At 36.4% G+C, this 22403-nt stretch overlaps 1 protein-coding gene across 2 annotated transcripts in view; it reads left to right on the plus strand.

Annotated features, from left to right (window-relative positions):
* The window catches only part of TINAG (tubulointerstitial nephritis antigen), an 85510-nt gene that overhangs the window by 39701 nt on the left and 23406 nt on the right, over positions 1 to 22403 (plus strand). For both annotated transcript variants that reach the window (XM_066252979.1, XM_066252981.1), the window contains exons 8-9: positions 1006 to 1051; positions 4624 to 4747. In XM_066252979.1, the coding sequence (XP_066109076.1) occupies positions 1006 to 1051; positions 4624 to 4747 (170 nt within the window). The remainder of the gene's footprint in view (positions 1 to 1005; positions 1052 to 4623; positions 4748 to 22403) is intronic.

Here is a 22403-nt window from a genome sequence, read left to right on the forward strand (position 1 = left end):
GTGTTACAGAGACCTTTTCACTTTAAGAATATCTGAAACTTCACTATCTTCCAGTGACCTGCAGAGTACAGTCCAGTATTCTTACCGTAACATACAGGCTTTTATGATTTGGCTCTGACCTACTGTTTTACAGACTTCTGTCTGGCCAGCACCCACCCCTCCACCCGCCTATAATGCTCCTGATAGAGGACGACCGTCTCTTCCTAGACACCACAGTTCTTCCGTGTTTCTCTACTTAGCCAAGTGATGAGGCCTCCTACCCAAAAGCTTATTCCGCCCACTTCCATCTGATAAAATCTCACATATGTGTCAAGGCCCAGGTCAAAATTTTATCTTCTCTGTGAGGCTTTCTTGACTAAGAGTAGAATTAATTTCCCTTTCTTTTTTTGTACTCTTGGCACTGTGAGCTTGTCTGTACAGCAGAATTTCTCATTTTGTAATGCAATTATTAGTTGTGTTACTGTCTGTCTATTCTAACAACACATAAATACACTGATAATAGGTTCAGGGCCAATATTTGCTGTTATCTTGATTTCTGCTTATATGTACTCTATGATACATGTATATACATGAATGAATGAATGACCTGGTTCCTTACTATGTGCTGCATTACACATTGGATAGCAACATTTGGATGCTAAATCAACATGAAATAACTTTACTAAACATGCATCTGGAATCTCTCCTGTGATTAAAAGAATAACGATGGCACTAATAGCCAATAATTAAATATGGTTTTAACTTATTTTTTGTGACCATAAAAAGTTCTATTTTCTCCCCATTCCAAAATTATTGTCGGTGTTAAAGGCAATAAAATAAATGGGTACATCTTGCTTTTAACACCTTCATCAATGGGGCATTTCCCATGTAAGTATTTCAAAGCATGATTAATAGCAAGTGGTCAGCGTAAATTGGGTAGTATAACTCTTATGTTGATTGCATAACAGCAAACATTATATACCAGACAATGGGTTTAGTGTGTGCTGATAACATTTTTCCTTCTAGGAAACTGAAATAATGAGAGAAATCATGCACAATGGACCAGTGCAAGGTAAGCTTGAATGAAATATGGTTGTGTGATTTATTCCTTTAATAAACAACGTTACATTTTAGCTCATGTAAAACGAGCTTAATAAAAGAAAGAAAATTTTACTTTTATTCATAAGAGTTCAACTGTTCTAAGGGTCAGTGCAATCATGGGAAATATGCTCATCTAATAACTTCATTAGGTGTCATTTTTATTTAAAAAAATAGATTCATCCATAAATTGAATTCTTAAATATTAATGACACCTTTGATGAAAGTCTGTTAAAACTTTCCAGAGTCATCATGAACCAAGCAAGACAGTCAAACATAAAATGTTAAGAAATGGGGCTCATTTAATTATTCAGTCCTAGTTTAAAATCATTTATAGTGTTCAAAATTTTTTCCCCTTTAATTTAAATGGACCAGGTAATGTATTAAAAATAAATCAAGGTTTAACAGTAGAAATAAAGTAGATATTATTTTTCCTATAAACTCAAAATAAATCAGATAATCCAGTATGATTTTGTTTTATAAAAGGTTTTCTATTTTGATCAATTTTGTAAAAGTGTGATGGATAGTAAACAAAGAGTAAATAAGAAAATAAAATGCTGACTTCCTGTACATTGACTGATTTTTAAGATGTTGTCATCTCTGCTGCATCGTTCCTCTGCTAACCTATTTAATTTTACTTTGCATGAATGGCACAACTAGAATCACATTCAAAGTGTATATTCTTGGTACCAAACATTGCCTTAAAAAACATGGAAGAACAAATGTAGTGAGGTCTAAAATGGGAATTCAGGTTGTGAACAACGAAAGGTCCCAAATATATTATGCATGTATTGGGATAAGCCAAAGACATTGAAATAAACCAAAGAAATTTAAATAAACCATAACTTAAATTTAAAATATTTTATTTATATCTTAGGAGCTATTGAACAGTTTTGTTTTTCTGACTGCTGACCTAATTCATATTGATACAACATCTAGCAGGAACCATGGATTTTAAAATTATGTTGGAATAATTTGTATTTATTGTTACCACCACTTAACATTTATTGAAAAACTTAAGTTTATACTAAACATATCATGGGACATGTTTAATTTTAAAAATCCTAGGACTTTACATAAAACCTAAAACAAATGAATAAGAATTTTTCCCCTTCTTAAAATTGTGTCATTTTTGTTGGCTTTTATAAGAGAAGGCAATGCATATATAATTTAAATATATGCTTCAGTAAGTGAAGTTTGTATGACAAATTTGAAGGTACACAGGCATTTAAACTCAAGGATGAAATAAAAAATCCAACCTTGATATTGACTACTTAAATGCCTTTCAGAAAATTAATTAACCCAAATTAAATATTTAAATGAATTAAATAAATAAATTTCTGTTATAAGCCACCCCCACCCCCAATCAAAAGAAATTTGAATCATTATTATCTAAAATTAAAAACATCTTATTTTTTTTTATGGTCATACACTTAAATGTTCATGAATTTCACATAACAAATCAAAAATAAATAGATACAATTTCAAAATAATAAAGTTAAAATGCAAAGTAATCAATATCCAGTTGAACAATTGTTTACTGAGAACCCATCTCCTGCCAGCCTGAGCCAGGACCCAAGGACAGAGCTAGAGTCAAAGTGGGCTTCATCCTGCCGTCAAACATAAGATAATTCTGTGTAAGTCTGCTGCAGTTTTTCAGAAATAAATTGCTCTGTCGTAGCTTATATAGTTAGATGTTTGTGAATTCAAGTCCATTTTGATGTCAGAAACTGAAATAAGGAGCCACCTTCAAGTTAGTTGTGATAGCTTTTCACCCATACTTTTTTGTTGGCAGTATTTTTCAGCAATAAACAGTATATTTTATTCATGACGGTTAAAAGAGAGTTGGGAAATGCTAAAGAAACCAATGGCTTTATAGAAGAGGAAAATCACCAGCAATATCCTCTCGTATTTACAATATAAATGCTGATTGACTCATTTTGCTGTAGATGCAACATGATTGTCCTCCCATTGTTGCCGAGCTAACATATTACATTTCTCCCCAGTCTCAATACAAAGAATTGTAAAAGGCGACAGAATGCTGAATAAATAACACTGTGTGCCTTCTTCTAAAATATGTAGAGTTAAAAATAAGTTTAGGCTATGGGAAGAGAACAAAAGCAAAGATAGAGTGCGGTTATATAAATTCTTAAGAATTTATGGAATGTGTTTTAAAGTCGATAAAGAAAATTTAACCTCTTTCAAGAATATTTGAACAGCATCAGAAGAAGCATGGAACATTAAAAAGTTATATCTGACTTTGGAGTAGAAGCTTCCTTTTAGTAACTATTAAGTGCCAGTGGCCTTAGTTCCTATTGTATTTAAAATGCATGTCAAACAAATAGACAGGCATTGTACACAGTTATGAAGGTATACTTATCTTGTCCAAACTAAAAATATTTTCAGTTCACATCTTTCAGAAGAGAAATAAAAAGTCTTCACCTTGAACTGTCCAAGACCTTCAACAAAGCATGCAATACAGAAAAGAAGTAATTAAGGTGAGGGAATGAAGGGAGAGCTTTATAAAGTAGAAGCTCTTACTTTCTAAGGAACGCAACATTGGCTTAGCTCTCCACAGCTGGGAGGAAGAAATCTTGTCAGAATGTTCTTTTGCCAAGGGTTTGCTTTTTATTCAAGCTCACCAAGGAAAGATTTGTATTTATTTCTATGGATTAAGGAAATTTACTTTAAGCCTGGTTTGCTAGGCTCAGCCTTTGCTGCTAGCTTAATTGGAGATTTAAGAGGCTTGTGGGAAGCATAAAGTTAATGGAGACATCACAAATCACTAGCCAAATGTAGTGGCCCTTCACTGTGAGGGACTCAGTTCCTGGTAATAGTGCCTCTACCAATTAAGAGAAGATGGTGTTTCAGAGGTATGGGGTATACTTAAGTAATACTCAACAGCTTAAAGTTATTCTTAAAAGAAAATAAGAAAATATTGCAGCTGTATGTAAGTGAAATCATAAAGTACTTATCTTTCTCTGACTGACTTATTTCATTTAGCATAATTCTCTCCAGATAAACTAACAAAAAAATAAAAACAGACTCAAAGACACAGAAAACAGACAGCTGTCAGAGTGGATGGGGGTTAGGGGACTGGGTGAAAAAGGTGAAGGGATTAAGTTAAAAAAAAGCCTCAGACACAGACAACAGTATGCTGATTACCAGAGGGAGAGGGAGTTGAGGGAGGAGGATGAGGATAAAGGTGGGATAGACAGTGATGGAAGGAGGCTTGACTTGGGGTGGTGAACACACAGTACAATATACAGATGATGTGTTATAGAATTGTACACCTGAAACCTATATACTTTTATTAACCAATCTCAACCCAATAAATTTAATTTAAAAAAGAAAAAAAAGGAAAGTATATATTGCAGTCAATTAAATTAACTAAGAACCAAAATTAGGCTAGACTGCACTACAAAATCCTTTCTTAAATTCTACACCTGGCAATTTACCCATAGATTCTTTTGTGAGAATTTCTAGAGGTTTTTAAAGATAATGTTTTTAACCATGACATTTTTTTTCTTATGGGTTTTATTTTAGCCATAATGCAGGTCCATGAGGATTTCTTTCATTATAAATCAGGGATATATAGACATGTTACCAGCATAAATGAAGAAACAGAAAAATATCGAAAGTTTCGGACACATGCAGTCAAACTCACTGGGTAAGGCAATTCTTAAAAATCTTCATTTAATGCTTTTGAAAAATGAAACTTAAAAAAGTGTATGTAGTGCATTTAGGTACCAAAATTCCCCTTTGTATTGAGAGCGTCTGATACAAATTAAAAATGACTTAAGCTGTAACAGTCCAATCCTTAGTCATTATTATATAGTTTAGTGAAAGGGTAATTTAGAATTCTGGGGGAAATGACCATTTCCTGTGAATATGTCCTAAAAATCTATTCCAAAGACAAGAGAAATACATTATTTCAATAATAATATATTTTACTTATGGTATAATTAAGACAAGGTTGCAAATCCAAAATGTATTAGGATTTGGTGAAAAGGTTTTCAATGAAATTACAAATGGTAAAGTTTAAGCAGGAAGAGAAGGTAAGGCCACCTTTAAGTAAATATAAGATTACTTTTTATATTTATGTGAGAATTATAGAATTAATATTTATCAAATTTGTGAGTAAATACATTTAGCCATCCAAGGGCAAGAAACAGGGTCAAAATATGGTTACATCTCAATAGTAAGTATTCCATAAATAGAACATACTAAGAGAATGTGGTCATTTGAGACCATTTCGTCTAGTACCTTCTCAGTCGCATTTTGGCTCTGCCCAATATGTAATTCTTTTCACATAATGTCTCACTCCATTTCAAATAAAGTGCTACAGAAAAGATTTTGGGGATATTTGTTTTGTTTGTTTCCATTACAAACCGTCACTGTTCTCATCTCGCTTATCATGATAAATAGCTTTTCCTGTTGAATATGTCCTTCCTCTTTAAATTTAATTGAACTTGCACAAAAACAACCTCTGCTACAACCTTCTCCTTACTGACCTTTGAAACTCTGAGTCAAGTCTAAGGTATGTAGACCAGTTGTCTTCTGTGATGTCTCTTTAATCATCATACCTCCTTTATTTGAAATATTCCAATATTTTCATTATAAAATTACTACATTTTAATAAATTTAAGGTACTACTGATTTTATTGATTTCAAGAATGTAAAAATATATGCATCTAAGAGTTGAAATATATTTCAAGTTAATGTGGGATATTTAAAGAACTACAGATGAGAAGAAATGTTAAGATAATTTCACTATTCAGTGATAACCTCTCTTAATAGTTTGGAGTAGTTTTACAGAACTAAATTTATAGCTATAGAGAAAGATAGCTAGATAGGTAACTAGAAATATTTTTTATAAGAAAATGAGATACAACCCGACCAGGCAGTGGCACAATGTATAGAGCAGACTGAGATGCAGAGGACCCAGGTTTGAAACCCTGAGGTTGCCAGCTTGATTGCGGGCTTATCTAGCTTGAGTGCAGGATCATCAGCTTGAGCACTAGGGTCGCCGGCTTGAATGTGGGATCGTAGATATGACCCCATGGTTACTGGCTTGAGTCCAAGGTCACTGGCTTGAGCAAGGGCTCACTTTCTCTGCTGTAGCTCCCTGGTCAAGGCACATATGAGAAAGCAATCAATAAATAACTGAGGTGCCACAAAAAAATTGATGTTTTTTATCTCTCTCCCTTCATCTGTCCTTCTCTCTGTCTCTCTCTCTTTCACAAAAAGAAAAAAAAAGAAGAAAATGAAATACTGAAGTACTTAACATTTTATGACAAGAAACATTTCACTAAAATTAGAATGCCAGTTTCTCAATATTCCTTTAAATACTGGGTGTTTAAATTTTTGTTTAGTCATATAATATTTCTAAAATCATTATTAGCATGTGGTGAAATCATGTCATGTAAGTTTCTACCTCTATCTGCTGATAAAATGTTAGAGAGACAAACAAAAATAGAAAGATAATACAGGATAATGGTATTTAAAAATACTAATATTCATGTTTATTTTACTTGAATTTAATGAAATATAATAAAATAATGTAAAATGAGATATTTTTGATTCTTCTAGTTTTTAAAAGAACCCTTTACCCTTATATATTAAAAATTAACTATTGGAGTAATAATTCATTTTTTATTTCATATTTTAATTTCAGATAACATTGATTTGTTAATAGACAAGATGAGAGAATTTATCATTCTTATTCTTCTTCTCACCTCATTCCTCTCATACAACTTATATATGTCAGTCATGGCATTTTTACATATTTAGTGATTAAAAAATTTACATTTTTCTCTGAAACCATAATATACATAGTGTATAATATCTTATATATTAATGGAGTCAATGATCAGCAAGTATCTTCTGACTCTGGCTTTTTGGTCCTCAAGATTAATTTTTATTAATTATTTTATTGGGTGTATTTTATTTTTAATCAAGAAGGGCTCTGAATTCCTGTGGTCTTTAATTTCTTGCGTGTTTGAGAAAGAATTTGTTTTCTTTATATTCAAGAATAACTTTAATAAGAATAAAATCCTGGTTAAAGTGTAGAACCTTTAACCCTTTGAGTAGTGAGTTTTTTTCATGCTCACTGACCCCTGGGAGTGAGTTTTCTTTCAAAAAATGAAATTAGTTCCAGTTACAGTTTTATTAACTTAAAATCATGTGTGATAATCAATTTATAGAAACAAGAACACACATTTGCTTTTTTTCAATGTTGTCTCACACATGTACGATTGTACTGTGGATGATCAGGAGGCACGAGGACGTACACGAACGTTCATACAACTCGAAGGGTTAAAACTCTGTGACTAATGCTCCACAGTTTCTGACATTGTGTTTTCCTGCAGAAAAATCTCTGGCCAACCAGATGTTTTTGTCTCCTTACAAGTGACATGACCTTTTCTACTCAAATATTCATATTAATATTTCTTTTAGTTTTGAATTAGCTATATTTACTTTTTAAAATGTATATATTGTACAATGCTGGATCTTCTGTATCTTTTATATTTTAATAATATTTATGTAGTAATTTTTATTATTTCATGGTATATGATTTTTTCCACTCTGCTCCATGTATCCCTGAATATTTATTGTACTATTTAGTGTTCGTTCTCTAAAGGGCTTTTGCCTCTGAAATGTTTTCTAATTTTTTCTCTTCCTTTTCTTGAAGTTGTCTTTTAAGGTCTTCTTTGACCTGTACTTGTAGAATTCATGTCTGTAATTTCTTTGAGTCTATGTCTGACTTCCAGTTTCCTTGAATAGTTTCTTTGGAGCTATGTAGTCTCCATGTGTCTTTTGCCTGGCTTCTTTAAAAATTTGTAACCTCTAACCTATGAACTTCACCCTCTAGCACCTCCTCTTTCCAGTTCAGTCCCTCTACTGCAGCTGTCCTTTCACCCCATGCATGCTTTCAATGAACAACTCCACTCAATGTGCCCACCATTTACCTGTCCCTCTTCTCCCCGATGCACACAGTCCCTTTGTTAGTTAAAGTTCCATGGTGATTTCTACCAATCACTCACACACACCCTGGGTGCCTCTGCCCTTGCTTGCTTCATCGTATTGGCTTAGAAAAATCTCAAGTTAGATTAAATTCAAATCAGCCTAATTTGTACCTGTAGCTGTGCATATAAGCACAACCAGAAAAAAAAATCATAGCTGTTCTGGGTTTACTTTTATTTATAACCACAAATTTAAAGTAGTCATTTAGTATGACCAGGCAATTTACATTCTAAATTGGTTTTCGGTCCCACTCCAGGTGATTATCTTAAAACCTTTCCTTTGGCTTTGAATTCCCAATATCTCTTTCTTCATACTCTTTGTTGATAATCTTGAATTCTATTTCACCAAAACAGATGAAAGCAATCAGAAAAAGAAAACTCCTGGTATCACACAGGCCACCTCTTAGCATACACTTTTTTTTTTTTTTTTTTGTATTTTTCTGAAGCTGGAAACGGGAAGGCAGTCAGACAGACTCCCGCATGCGCCCGACCGGGATCCACCTGGCATGCCCACCAGGGGGCGATGCTCTGCCCAACAGGGGTGCTGCTCTGTTGCCACCAGAGCCATTCTAGCGCCTGAGGCAGAGGCCATGGAACCATCCTCAGCGCCCGGGCCAACTCCGCTACAATGGAGCCTTGGCTGCAAGAGGGGAAGAGAGAGACAAAGAGGAAGGAGAGGGGGAGGGGTGGAGAAGCAGATGGGCGCTTCTCCTGTGTGCCCTGGCTGGAAATCGAACCTGGGACTCCTGCACACCAGGCTGACACTCTACCACTGAGCCAACCGGCCAGGGCCTAGCATGCACTCTTACATACTCTTCCCTTTCACGTCTTACATAGACGAAGCATCCATATTCCCACCTGAATGCCCCTTGCTGTAGTGCAGACACCAATTCTGTCAACTGTATAAGAATATGAAGAAGTAGTTCCCCTTTTTTATTCTTTGTACTCAACCTTATTTCTGTCAGCACACATGCATGCCATTATTTCTCAGATATTATAAAAATAAAAACTTTTTCTTAATTCCTCTTGTTCCATGCTCCATTTCTGGTCTGTCCTTACAGCAAACTCCTTGTAAGATTTGTCTGTTCTTACTTTCTTCAGTGTTTCTCCTCCCATTTTTCTAAACTTCTCCAATCACTTACATTTCCATGCTCCTCTTCATAAAAAATATTTATTTCAAGGTTATGAATGGCCTTCACATTGCTATATTCCTGCCCACCTTTTCCTGCTGGTTTTTCCTTCCTGGCTGTGACATTCCAGTCTTCTTTGCTAGCTGTTTTCTATTTTTCTGTACTTCTATACTTCTTAATGTTAGAGTCCTCCAGGCTCAGCTCTTGGTCCCTTTCTTTCTTCTATTTTCACTCATTATCTGATGAACTCATCAGTCTCTGAGCTCATTCTGGCTTTGAGGACGATCTAAACATGACACCATCTGAAATTATATCTCTAGCCCAGATCTCTCTCCTGAACTCCAGACTCATACATTCCATGGCCCACTTGACAACCCCGCTTAGATACCTAATAAATGGCTCAAAGTCAGCACTTCCAAACTGAACTCTTGATTCCTGCATTTACACCTGCTGAACAGCATCAGCCTTCTCCACCTTAGTTGATGACAGCATCCTTCCATATGTTCTGGCTGAAAATCTTGAAATTATTCTTTCCTTACAATTCACTTTCAGTGTGTCAGACACTGCTGTTTCAACTTATATCCAGAATCTAACCACTTTTTAAAATATTTTCCCATTGATTTGAGAGAAAGAGAGAGAGAGAGAGAGGAAGGGAGGTGGTAGAGGGAAAGAGAGGGAGAAAGAGAAGCATCAACTCATTGTTCCACATAGTTGTTCCCATTAGTTGTGCACTTATTGGTTGCTTCTCATACGTGGCCTGACCAGGGATCGAACCCACAACCTCGGCATGCCAGAATGATGCTCTACCCACTGAGTGACTCTGTCACTAGGCCACTAGTTTTTACTGTCAAAACTACCACGACTCTTGCCTGAACAACTATTACCCAACATTTTGTACACGGATTACTTAAATAGCTGAAGAGCTCTTCCTGCATTTATAACATATATTTGTCCTCAAAATTTTATTCTCAATTGAGAAACAAGACTATTGTTTTTATAACAGTCCTCAGATCTTAGATCTTTCCCATTTTCCTGAAAGGTACACCCGAGGTCCTCACAATGGCCTACAAAGGTCTACCTGATCTGAGGACTCGCCCATCTGCCAGCCTGTCCTCCTCATCTACTTTCTGGTCTCAATTTCTGTTCCTCTGTGCCTTGTTCTTCCTGCTCTAGTCATCCTTTAATGTTCTGGGAACCCACGCCTCAGGACCTTTGCCTCTGGCTGAAATGCCCTCTTACCCGTTGTCTGATTTCTTAATGTCTGTGCCCACATTGAGGATTTGCTCAGATCTCATCTGTTCAAAAATGTGCTTCCCTCATTGTCTCACGTAATCCTGCTACCTGCCTTCTTCCCGGCATTTCTGATCCCTCTGACACGATCTATTAATTTTGTATAACTATCACTTTTTAACATATGTTTAATTTAATTAGTTTTTTTGCTCATGGTGTATTGTCTGCCTCCCTAATAAAATAAAGGTCCACCAGGGCAGGTGGCTGTATGATTCACTGATGGAGCCAGCCCACCTAATGAAGTGCTGATCTATAATATAGAGTCAGGTGAGTCTGTGTTCAAGCTGGCAATATAGTTAATGCTTTTTCTAGGCAAAAAAATGAACTTCCTAGCACATGCTAGTTCTCATTTGGTACTCATCTTTAAATGGGTCAGCTTTTTGTTGAAAAACAGAATAAAGAGAAGTTGGAGGAGAGAGCAGAGGCACTCCTCAGCTTTGATTGAAGTGGGCAGTTCTGGACCACTTTTCACAAATCATCTCTACCCTTCGGGCATAGCCTGGAACATTTGGTGAGAGTTACAACACATCCCTCGCAGGTATCTTTGCTGTCATGTGCTCTTCTTTGCCTTTCTTTTCTGCTTCAGCTTGCTTTGTCTGTCAAGCGCTGTCCTGGAAGGGTTAGTTAGGACTTGGGCAACCCAGTGGGCTTCCACTGTGATTTCTTTTTCAGTGACCTTCCTGATGGGATGGGAACGGACTGACAGTCTAATCACCATAGTCTGCTCATGGCCTTCATTCTAAAGCTCCTGAGGGGATAGTTCTGGACTGTGTCACACCCTTTTAAGGGCAGACTTTTCCTACGAAGGTTAGTGGTGGAGGGGAGGGTTGTAGTGAGTGCTGTTTCTAGGCATCGACTTTGTTTTGGGGAAAAAACAAAATGCAATTTTCTGTTATTCCTCTAAACTGCTATTTAGGATTACAGCTGTTTTCTTGGTTCTTGAAAGAAAGTATTGAGGTTTTAAGATTTGTTTTATTTTTAATTTTTAATTTTCTCTTTTTAGTGAGAGAGACAGAGACAGGGACAGACAGATAAGGACAGACAAACAGAAAGGGATAGGGGTGAGAAGCATCAATTTTTTGTTGCGGTACTTTAGTTGTTCATTAATTGCTTTCTCATATGTGCCATGACTGGGGGACTCTAGCAGAGCCAGTGACCCCTTGCTCAAGCCAGTGATCTTTGGTCTAAATCCAGTGACCCTGGGGTCATGTCTATGATGCCACACTCAAGCCAGAGCCCTCACGCTCAGGCTGGTGAGTCTGTGTTCAAGCTGGCAATTTCGGGGTTTCCAACCAGGGTCCTCTGTGTCCCAGGCTGATGCTCTATCCACTGCACAACCGACTGTTCAGGTTATTTTTAAAATTCTTAATTGTTGAGTGACTTTTTGGGAAGACAGATTGAATAAAAATACCTTCATCCCACCTCTGGGTAACTGAAAATTCAGCTCTGCTTCATTTTCCCCCTCTTTGACAGTCCCATTTCTTCTGAACCTCTCCTTTCTATGTGTGGTTCCTTATCCATTTTTATCTTCCCTAGCGACATCCTTGATTGGAAAATTTTTCCCACCATATACTTGGTGATTGAAATAAATTTTGCTATCATTCAGAGAACCCTGAAAATGCCAACATCAATGTGGACTCTTCCTTGATTTATCAGAACTGACCCTTTGTCCTCTCTACCACCTATGTGGCCATGCTGGTTATGTCATGCTCAGTCTGCTCCTAGGTTTGTTCATGTTGGGGTTGTACGAGATAGGGCTGTGTTTACATTTAATCACTCTGACACTGTATTTTTTTCCACGTTCAATGTGTCATTTGCAGCAGGTTGTTTGCTTTTATAAACTCCTAGAAAACTGAGACCTTTATAAGTTTCTATCACATGTGTGACAATTAGCAAGGCTAATTCTGACAAATTGCTTTTGGAGCATATGTTTATTTTTCAGAAGTATTTTAGCTCACATAAGCATTGTTGGCTGCCTTGCAGCAGTAGATTTTAATTCATTTCTCTATTAGTAATTCCTGATTTGGTAATTACTGCATGCAGAAAATGAATGCATCAGTGAATTAAGGAGTACTCAAGTAGCCGAAGTGAGTTAATGTTCCTTATCAGAGTGTTTAATATACTCTTATGAAGTACCTTACAAATGTATTACAGTACATTCTATTTGCCACTGTCCCTGTACAAGACAAAGCTATTAGATTTAACTTACTTGAACAAATGAATTTAAATTTCTATCAAGTGCCCAGCACTGGGGAATAGAAGAAGGATTACTACATCATCTTGCTCTTAAGGAGTTTAAGGAATGAGGCAGACACATTCACAGCTAACTCCGGGATAAAGTAATAAATGCTATATATTTCCATATACATAAAGGGCAGGATTGTGGTATGTAGATAAAAATTTATAATGTTTATTTTTTGCTCATAATAATCTTATTTTACTCCTCTCTCTTCTCTCTCCAAAATGTCTGTTTACCCCCATTATGAATACTATTATTATAAAAGGATTGAATTGAATAAAAAATGTCATATTTTGAAATGGGCATTATTTTATATACCAATAATAAGAAAATATTACTAATTAAACTAAGAAATTCCATTTTTTTTCCAAATGGCACTTAATTTTAGAGATATTAAAATATGCTGGTAAAAAAGTACATGCAATAAAAACCTATTATATTTGAGATGTTTCTCCTGACCAGTGTTCTCTATACAATGGTTCTATTCCATCAGTAGCCTTCTTCATATCTATCACAGTTCACCAAGTGTCCCTGTCCATAAGAAGTTCTGAACTTGCCCTAGGCAGTTGGCTCAGTGGTAGAGGGTCAGCCCAGTGTGTGGATGTCCCGGGTCAATCCTGGTCTGGTCACACAGGAGAAGCAACTATCTGCTTCTCCCCCTTCCCCTCCTCTTCCCCTCCTGTAGCCATGGCCCGAATGGTTCGACCAAGTTGGTCCTGGGTGCTGAGGATGGCTCCATGGCCTCGCCTCAGGCTCTAAAATAGCTCGGTTGCCTGAACAACAGAGCAGTGGCCCCAGATGGGCAGAGCATCGCCCATAGGGGCCTTGCTCAGTGGATTCTGGTCAGGGTGCATGTGGGAGTGAGTCTGTCTGCCCTTCTACCTCTCACTTAATAAAAAAAAAATTCTGAGATTTCTTAATCTTTAAATCAGAAGTTGATAATATAGTTCATTAATGTCATTTACTTTTGCATATACTTTTTCCAGAATCATCACTAAAAGTTGAAATAAAAAAAATCTGTTACAAATTTTAGAAATTAAAAAAAAATAATTGGGATAAATATAGAATTTTCTTTGTGTTGTTACCTCTGTTTTGGGGACCAAATTTTATTGAGGGTATAGTCTATATATACCAAAAGAGAATAACAAAATAATTTTAGGACCTATTTTTGCTATTATTTAATAATATTTTAGCATATATGCTGCTGATGGTCCTCATTAAACTTGCATTCTACTAATTAATGCAGAGCTATTAGGCAATTAAAATTGTGTTTTATAAAGGATGAGAGTTTGGGTGCTAAAGTTTTTGGCCAATGTCAACAACATCAATTTTTTTTTTTTTAACATAAAGATGTTGTATAGTGACTCAGGAGACAGACTATTGTGAAGTGAAGGCTGGAAGGAAAGCAAACATGAACGTCATCCAAGAAACAATTAAAGAACAACAAAGAGGCTTTTCAAGTAGATTATGAATGATAACTGCCAGTTTTCAAAATTAAATTGAACACCCCCAAAAACATTTAAAAAATGCTATTAAACATGTTTCCAGTAAGTGACTGAGAAGACATCTGGCTTGAGTGAATTGTCTAAAAATCAAGTCAGAGATTTCTGTGAACTTAGGTGCAAATCTATTATATGACTTAAAATTGGGCACACATAGAATGATTTCTAATTTTCTCTTTTCTATATATTCGAAAAATATTAAAAGAGAACTCATCTTTTTCTTGGTACTGTGGTAACAAGCAAAGTGAGAAATATAAAACAACAGCCCTTGACCTCACAGTGCAACTAGAAATTAAACAAAAACACTTAAAAATGTAGTTATGTTACATTTTACAAAAACAGGGTCGAAAGTGGTAAGAGGGAATATAATACTTGATCTAGACTTGAGAATTTATAATATGTCCCTGAGGAAGAATGTCTGAGCTGGGACATATGGGTTGTTTATGAACAGAAAAAGAGAGCAGCTTGTCTAAAGGACCTGTGGTCAGAGGGATACAAAACACTATATGAGCACAATGCTGTGACTGCTGAGTCTCAGGTGGCAAGGGTTTGCAGGCCAGTTTACAGAACTTAGTCAGGCATGTTAAGCATTTGCTTATGGATCTGAAGAGCAAAGGGAAGTCATTGAAGTGTTTGTTTTTTTAATTGGAAGATGACATGATTTTTTTTTTGCATTTTCAAAAATAGTTTTGCTATAAAAATGTGGTCTAATAAGAAAAATTTTAATAATTTAAGTAAAAGTTAACAGTCTAGACTTGGTAAGATGGTAAAACGTTTGGGAGACGTGAATATTTAAGGAGAAAATCTGGTAGACATTATGTGGATTTGGAGTAGACCATGCACAATGAGATGGAGGAGTTTGGTACTGGGCCTGATGATTCTGAAGTGTCTTTACATAGAAATGTAAATAGTTGTTGGAGAAGAGTGATATGCAGATCTCAAGGTCGTAAGAGAGGTTAAGTGTTGAACATGGCTAGGATTGAACAGAGTAAGGAAAGATTGACTGAGACTAAGCCATGCAAGAATTCAATCTGTAATGACTCACTAAAAATTATGAGTCTACCGAAAAAGAGAAGAAGAGGCTAGGAAGGTTTTATTTTAAAAAGTTGCTATTGTAAGCTTTTTGAGAAAGCTGGAAAGATGAAAGGTTTGGGATTCAGAATAGGTGACGAGATTGGTCTTAGAACAAGACTGAGTGGCAACTCTATTGTATCAGGAGCAGAAAGTAGAAGGCAAGGTGATCTGTAGAGGGAAAAGGAGGTGGGAGGGATTCGTTTTCAGAAATTTGAGAATAGAGATGGTTTGCAATGGTTCTCTAGAAGTGTAGGAGCGAGAGCTGCCCAGACAGAACCTAAAGAGGTTGCCACAGACTGCTGATGGTCCCATTCTGCCCTCTTGTGTGTGCTTTCTGCTGTTGTCGTCAGCTGCTTGGGTGTAAACAAAGAGCAACGTGTAGTTAAACTCATTCGGCTGACTGTGTTTCAGATGGGTACAATGATGAGTCAGAGAAACAAAAGGTTTAGGCTATGAATATTAATGTTAGTATTGCTAAATGTCAGATGTTAATGAGACTGATGAAAAGAGAGGCTTGATGGATTTGAAGATATAGCATAAACATTGGACTGGAGGCTGTGGTAATTCCAATCTCAGTGATTTTATGATTCTCTAACTTATTTTTTGTCTGTTAGATTTTTATTATAAGAAAAATATAGTCATGTAATAATAAGGAAGTAATATTTTGAATATTATGAATACAGTACTATAGAGTGACTAAAAGCCATAATTTTCTATGTTAGTGCCTAATTATGTTGAAAAGTGATCATCTATTTAGTAGTCATAAATTATTGATATCTACCTATCTATAGCTATCTAGTTAAAGGTACTTGTTCTCTAGGAGAATATAAAGATAATGCTTTAGAGTTAAATTTCTAACACTTTTTTTCTATATTTTGTATACATATCATAAATAGCAAAGATTCCATGAGCATAAATCATGACACTAGATTGTGTCATTATAAATTATTTGACATAGCTTTACTGGGGCCACCACTTTCATTTCCCCATTAGTTCCCCCCCCCTTTCTTTCTGAATAACCACTGAATGTTTTTTATTTTATTGAGAGGAGGGAAAGCAGAGAGACAAACTCCCCTGCATGCACCCTGACCTGGATCCACCTGGAAAGTCCACTAGGGGACGATGCTTTGGCCACCTGGAGCTGTTGCTCCATCGTCCGACAACCAAACTATTTTTTCGCACCTGTGGCAGAGACCATAGAGCCATTCTCAGCACCTGGGGCCAACTCACTAGAACCAATCAAGCCATGGCTGTGGGAGAAAATAACAGATGAAAGAGAGAGAGAGAAAAAAGAGGGAGGGGTAGAGAAGCAGATAATTACTTCTCCTATGTGCCCTGACTGGGAATTGAACCCGGGGCATCCACGCATTGGTGCTCTACCACTGAGCCAACCAGCCAGGGCACCATTGAATAGTAACCTTGAATTTTCATGCTATGTTATGTTTAATCCCTAGAAAATTGATACATTCTGAGTAGACGTTTAAATTAGAGGTTTTGAATGCATGAGAAAGTCTAAGACACTTGGATAAACATTTCAAATAAACTTATTTAGAAAACACAAATAAATGTGTGATAATTTGTACAGACAATACAGAAACATTTAATTTATGTGTTAGAATATGTTTCAACTGCAAAATGCTTACTTAGCATTTTCTTTTTGGGGAATGGGGGTGCCCTGGTTTGAATAATAGTAGCTGCTGTAACGTCCAAAACAATTAATACTTCAAATACATTAATAGAAGTTTATTTCTTGTTTATATAGTTCAAGGTGAGTGATTCTAGTTTTTGGGTGGTCCTCCTTCATGTGGTTTCAGGGACTCCAAGCTCTTTCTGCTTTGCTGTTTTTTACCTCTTAGGATTACATGTTGTGATCTCATTCAGTCTACTGAAAATGAAGAAGAGTATGAGGAGGGAATTTTACACTCACTTCTTTTAAAGTCTCGACTCAGAAACTCTTCTTATCACTCCATCTACTCTCTTTAGGCTAGAACTCATTCCTGTGACTCTGGCCCAGCTACAGAGGTGGCTGGGAAATGTAAAATATTTGTCAGAAACATTTTAATGTCAGGACAAACAGAGCTAAATATTGGGGTAAATTTTCAAATTTGCATATATTTTAAAGGGAAATAAAACAAGACACAGATTTTGAGTTTGTGGAGAGATGACCTGGTCAACACCTCCCAGGACATCTGCTGATTATGTGTTCTGTGTTTAAGAAAATTTTGAGAATCACTGTTCTGAAAGATTGATTAAATTAATCATTGTATTTAGCAATAACTCCATCCATACTCACTGAAGTAGCCTTACCACATAAGCCTCATACTTAGAATCCTTATAATATGAGAATTATTATTTCATTTTATCAGAAATAAGAGACTGAGAGTGTTTTAGAAAACTTTTCTGGGTCTTTCTGACTTCAAAGTTAATATTCTGCCAATAGTACATTTATGTATATGAACAAGGATGGTTCAGTGTCAAGATCCACTCAATGTCTGTTTGTTACATAGGTTTTCTCAAGAAATTGCTATATTTTTGCTTTTAATAAAAATTTCTTCAGGGTAAAAATAAATATATTATTTTATCCTATCCAAAATTATATTCTCACTTGCTTTGACCACAAATATTTAATCTATACATAAAGACTTTGGCTTAGTTTTTCAAAAAGAAACTTTAATTATATAATATGTGTCAAGTATTTTGCTAGGCATTAAGAATAGAAATGCCAATAATATCAATAACATATTTCTCCTGTCCTCAAGCAAGGAGAGAGAGTGGGAAGGAGGGAGGGAGAGGTAGGCAGGTGTTCATACACAGTGTCTTAAGTGTGGAGGTGAAAATAGGGTAGGAATTTAAACTGAGTAGTGAGGATGCACATCATATAGGAAGGTATATAATCCCAACCCTGGGGCCAGAGAAGACTCCAGAGAAAGGTAGCACCTACTGTGGAGTTTAGTCGAGCAAGTGGAAATTATAAAAGGTATATGAAAAGAAAAGAGTATATTCCAGGAAAAATGTGCAGTAAATGCAAAAGCTCACAGTGAGAATACTGAAGGATTTGAAAAGAACTTAATATGCATAGAGTGTAGACCAAGAAGAAATCTATTGAAAAATGAGACTAAGGGGTGGTCAGGTCAGAGGGGCATTTTTCTATTAAATGAGTTATCCTGGAGCCTAGCCTGACTTTGACTACTTCAGTCTCTCTGATTTGCTTCACATCCTTCCATTATATCTATATTAACTTATATGTCTTGGCAGCAATATAATTTGCTTCGCAGTGAGAGTTCCAGGAAATGTCCGTGTGACACCCTCTACCCCACATCCTGTGAAGCGATGTTTCCAATAAAGACACCAAATCAAGTCTTTCACATTTACAAGCAGTTCAGTTTATCATCCTACTTCTGAATCATTCTACTTTGAGATGAGACATATCTGAGATCAGACACTGTCACCGAAAACAAAAAATGGGATTTCAACAAACTGAAATTCAGTGTGTGCTACAAGGCAAGTAGCAGAAACTATACAACTTTCAAAATAGAAAAAGAATCTTTCCCTGACACACTTGCAGATATGAGCTCTGGGAAGTACGTAAAAACACTTGCCTAAGCTTGACATGTTTAAAATCTAGTAATAGAGATGGCCTGTGAACATATAATGTAAGTCATTGGTTTTGAAATTGGTGGGGTGAAACCGTATGGAGGCAGAGGGGTACAGGTGTACAGGTGCATTACAGATGGTACAAGAGAGAACTAGAGTAGGAAAGACCCTAGAACAGAGGTAAATATATTAGTTATTTCTTTGAGTTAACCCTTTTATAATATTGACTAAGTTTCAGTTAATTGTTGGCTCTTATGAATTTATTTTTGACAATTTTGGCCTGAACAATAACATTTAATTGAGATTTTTAATTTTTTATTTATTCATTTTTAGAGAGGAGAGAGAGAGGGCGAGAGAGAGACAGAGAGAGAGAAGGGGGGAGGAGCTGGTAGCATCAACTCCCATATGTGCCTTGACCAGGCAAGCCCAGGGTTTCGAACCGGCGACCTCAGCATTTCCAGGTCGATGCTTTATCCACTGTGCCACCACAGGTCAGGCCTAATGTTCTATTTTTTAAATAATTACATCATCCCAAAAATATTTGGGTGAAGGATGTATGGTAACAATCTAATTTATCCTCCAAACTCTGAGCTTAAAAGGACCAGGTCACATAATGAATAATCAGCTCTTCCTTACTCTTTATGATGCACTTTTGTTGCTTATTAAACCCTTATATAAACTTAATATGGTTTGATTCTGGGGTGTCCTGTTCAAAACCCTCTGTACTATTTAAGTTTTACTACTTTATTTTAATACTAGATGGTATTTGCATAGCTTTATTGCTCTCCTTTTCCCAGTATTTATCCAGTTATTATTTAGTGTTTATTTTCCCAATGATGCTAAAAAATAAAACTCAGAAAAACTGATTAAATTGAAACGTGTATGTTTTATTTATAAAAAAAGATTAAATAACTTTTTTCCATTTGAAGACTATTATTTCGTACTCATTTTTCAAGGATTTTGTTTTAGTAATACTTGTTTTCTTCCTCTTCTCTAACTCCTAAGATCTTTATATCTTTCTGAAATGCAACTTACTGTTTACTTTGTTAAACAGTATTTAACAAAGTAAATACTGTTAAAATAAAAAATTATTAAAGTGATCATTTCAGTGAATTGAATGAAAGAATTTACTGCTTTTCAAACTTAAAATCTCAAGATATTTTATCTACCTAAGATCTGTAAAGGATCATGAATTTTATGAACCCAGTAATCTAATGTCAAAGAAGGCATAGCATAGAGATTTTCTAGAAATCATTTGCTGGTTAGTTGCAGAATCAATATTCACCTCAAGTCACTTCAGCATTAATTACTTTTAATAAATCACTGGGACATAACACAGCATTAAGAGCATGTGTGGTGGCCTGACCAGATGGTGGCATAATAAATACAGTGTTGGCCTGGGAAGCTGAGAACCCAGGTTTGAACCCCAAGGTTACTGGCTTGAGTACAGGTTCATTTGGCTTGAGTGTCGGGTTGCTGGCTTGAGTGTGGGATCATAGACATGACCCAATGGTCACTGGCTTGAGCCCTAGGGTCACTGGCTTAAACCCAAGGTCACTGGCTTGAGCAAGGGGTCACGGGCTTGGCTGGACACCACCCCCCCACCCCAGTCAAGGCACGTATGAGAAAGCAATCAATGAATAACTAAGGTACTGCAATTATGAGTTTATGCTTCTCATGTATCTCTCTTTCTGTCTCTCTCTCAAATAAATAAATAAATAAATAAATAAATAAATAAATAAAAAGAAAGAGAGACTGCATGGCGAAGTCAGACATCTATATTAAAAAGGTATTGCTGCCATTTAGCTTTATTTAGTCTTTTCTAAGTTGGGCATAAAAGGGTGTTTATAAGAAGTAAATGAGATCATGCAGACATAGTGGTTTTATGCTTGATATATGGAAGCATTCCTATAAATTAGCTATTATCAGTAATACCATCAAAAGAGGGTATCAATTGGGCTGTTTTTGTACTTACATATATACTTTGACAACTTTAAATTATGCTATATTTTTCTTCAAATCTATAACATATTTCTTCAAATCTGTAACATAGTAGGTTAATAATTTTAAATGACATTATCAGATTCTAGATGTTAGATTCCTTCTTTGAAATTAAAGCTGAACTTCTAACCTGAGAAAATTGAAGTAATTATATGGAAAATGAAACCATCATGAGTATAATAAATAAGTGATATCATCTTATTTTTGAACACTGACTCAATGCTTTTTCCCAATATTTTCAAAGATTTTCAATTTATACATTATAATATGGTTATAACACTGTAAAATTTTATTTGAAGATTTCTCAAGCAAAACCACTATTGCTATTGGTAATTGACTTTAGAATAAATTTTGCTGAGGGATAGGATATAGTATTACATTCTGTTATTTACTGTCTGTCAAAGATTGGATGAATTTATTTGAAAATTTTAGTTTCACTTCCATTCAAGCTGGCAGGACAGGTAAATGAGACACTCGCATCCTCCCAATGAGAATTACAACTAAACTACAGAACAACCATCTTTCAGAACCATCTGAAATCTAGATGAATAAAAGTCCTACAGTTGGAATTAAGGAAGAAACCATATTAGACTGAGAAGAGGTGCGAAGACAGGGAACAATATGGTCCCCACACCCATGTGTGGTGGATAAGTCGGGATAGAGCTCTTGGCTGCAGAGGCACCCCCAGTGGAGCCAGGGGTCTCAGCCCTATTCCAGACCCCCATGCCCAGGGTTCCAGTGCTGGAAGATAAGTTCCCATAATTTGTTACTGTAAAAGCCAGTGGAGATTGAGGCTGAGTGAAACAGAGAGCTCCTGGAGTCCTAGGCAGTTTCTCTTAAAGGGTCTGTACACAGATTGACTCTGACTCACTCACTCTGAGCTCCAGCAGGGGAATAACAGTGAGAAAAGCACCAGGACAGAGTGGGAGGAACTGAAGTGTCTGGCAGCAGAGCCAGAACTGTGGGGGTGCCTCTTTCTCAGATAGAGTGCTGGCAGAGGCATTGTTCCTTTTCTGAGCCCTCCCCCCGCCACAGAACCAGTAGGAGGGCCATATCTGAAAATCCATCAACCTGGCTGACACTGTCTGCTCCACCCGGTAATTCCCTGAGACCCGGCACAACCAAACTTGTGGGTCCACCCTACCTGTTTCCAGTGCCTTTTCCATACAAATGACCTGCCTTGGCTCACTCTTCAGATTTTCCTAAAATCTCACAAACAAGCAATATCTGGCCTTAGCGTACCCCGTATGTCTCACTAAATGACCCCAGCACTAGCAGCAGCTGGTCTTGGTCCACAGCTTGGCCTCTCCTGGGCACCTCTAAGCCCAGCACAAGTTATAGGCACCTGCAATTTGCTCTATAGCTCATGTGACATGGTGCTGGGCAGAACACAGGCAGCGGCTGACCTTGGTCTTCACCCCCAGGGAAGCTCCAGAACTAGCACACCCAGCAGACAGCTTCAGACCACAAG

The sequence above is a fragment of the Saccopteryx bilineata genome, chromosome 1 (genome assembly GCF_036850765.1).
Source record: "Saccopteryx bilineata isolate mSacBil1 chromosome 1, mSacBil1_pri_phased_curated, whole genome shotgun sequence".
Taxonomy (NCBI): Eukaryota; Metazoa; Chordata; class Mammalia; order Chiroptera; family Emballonuridae; genus Saccopteryx; species Saccopteryx bilineata.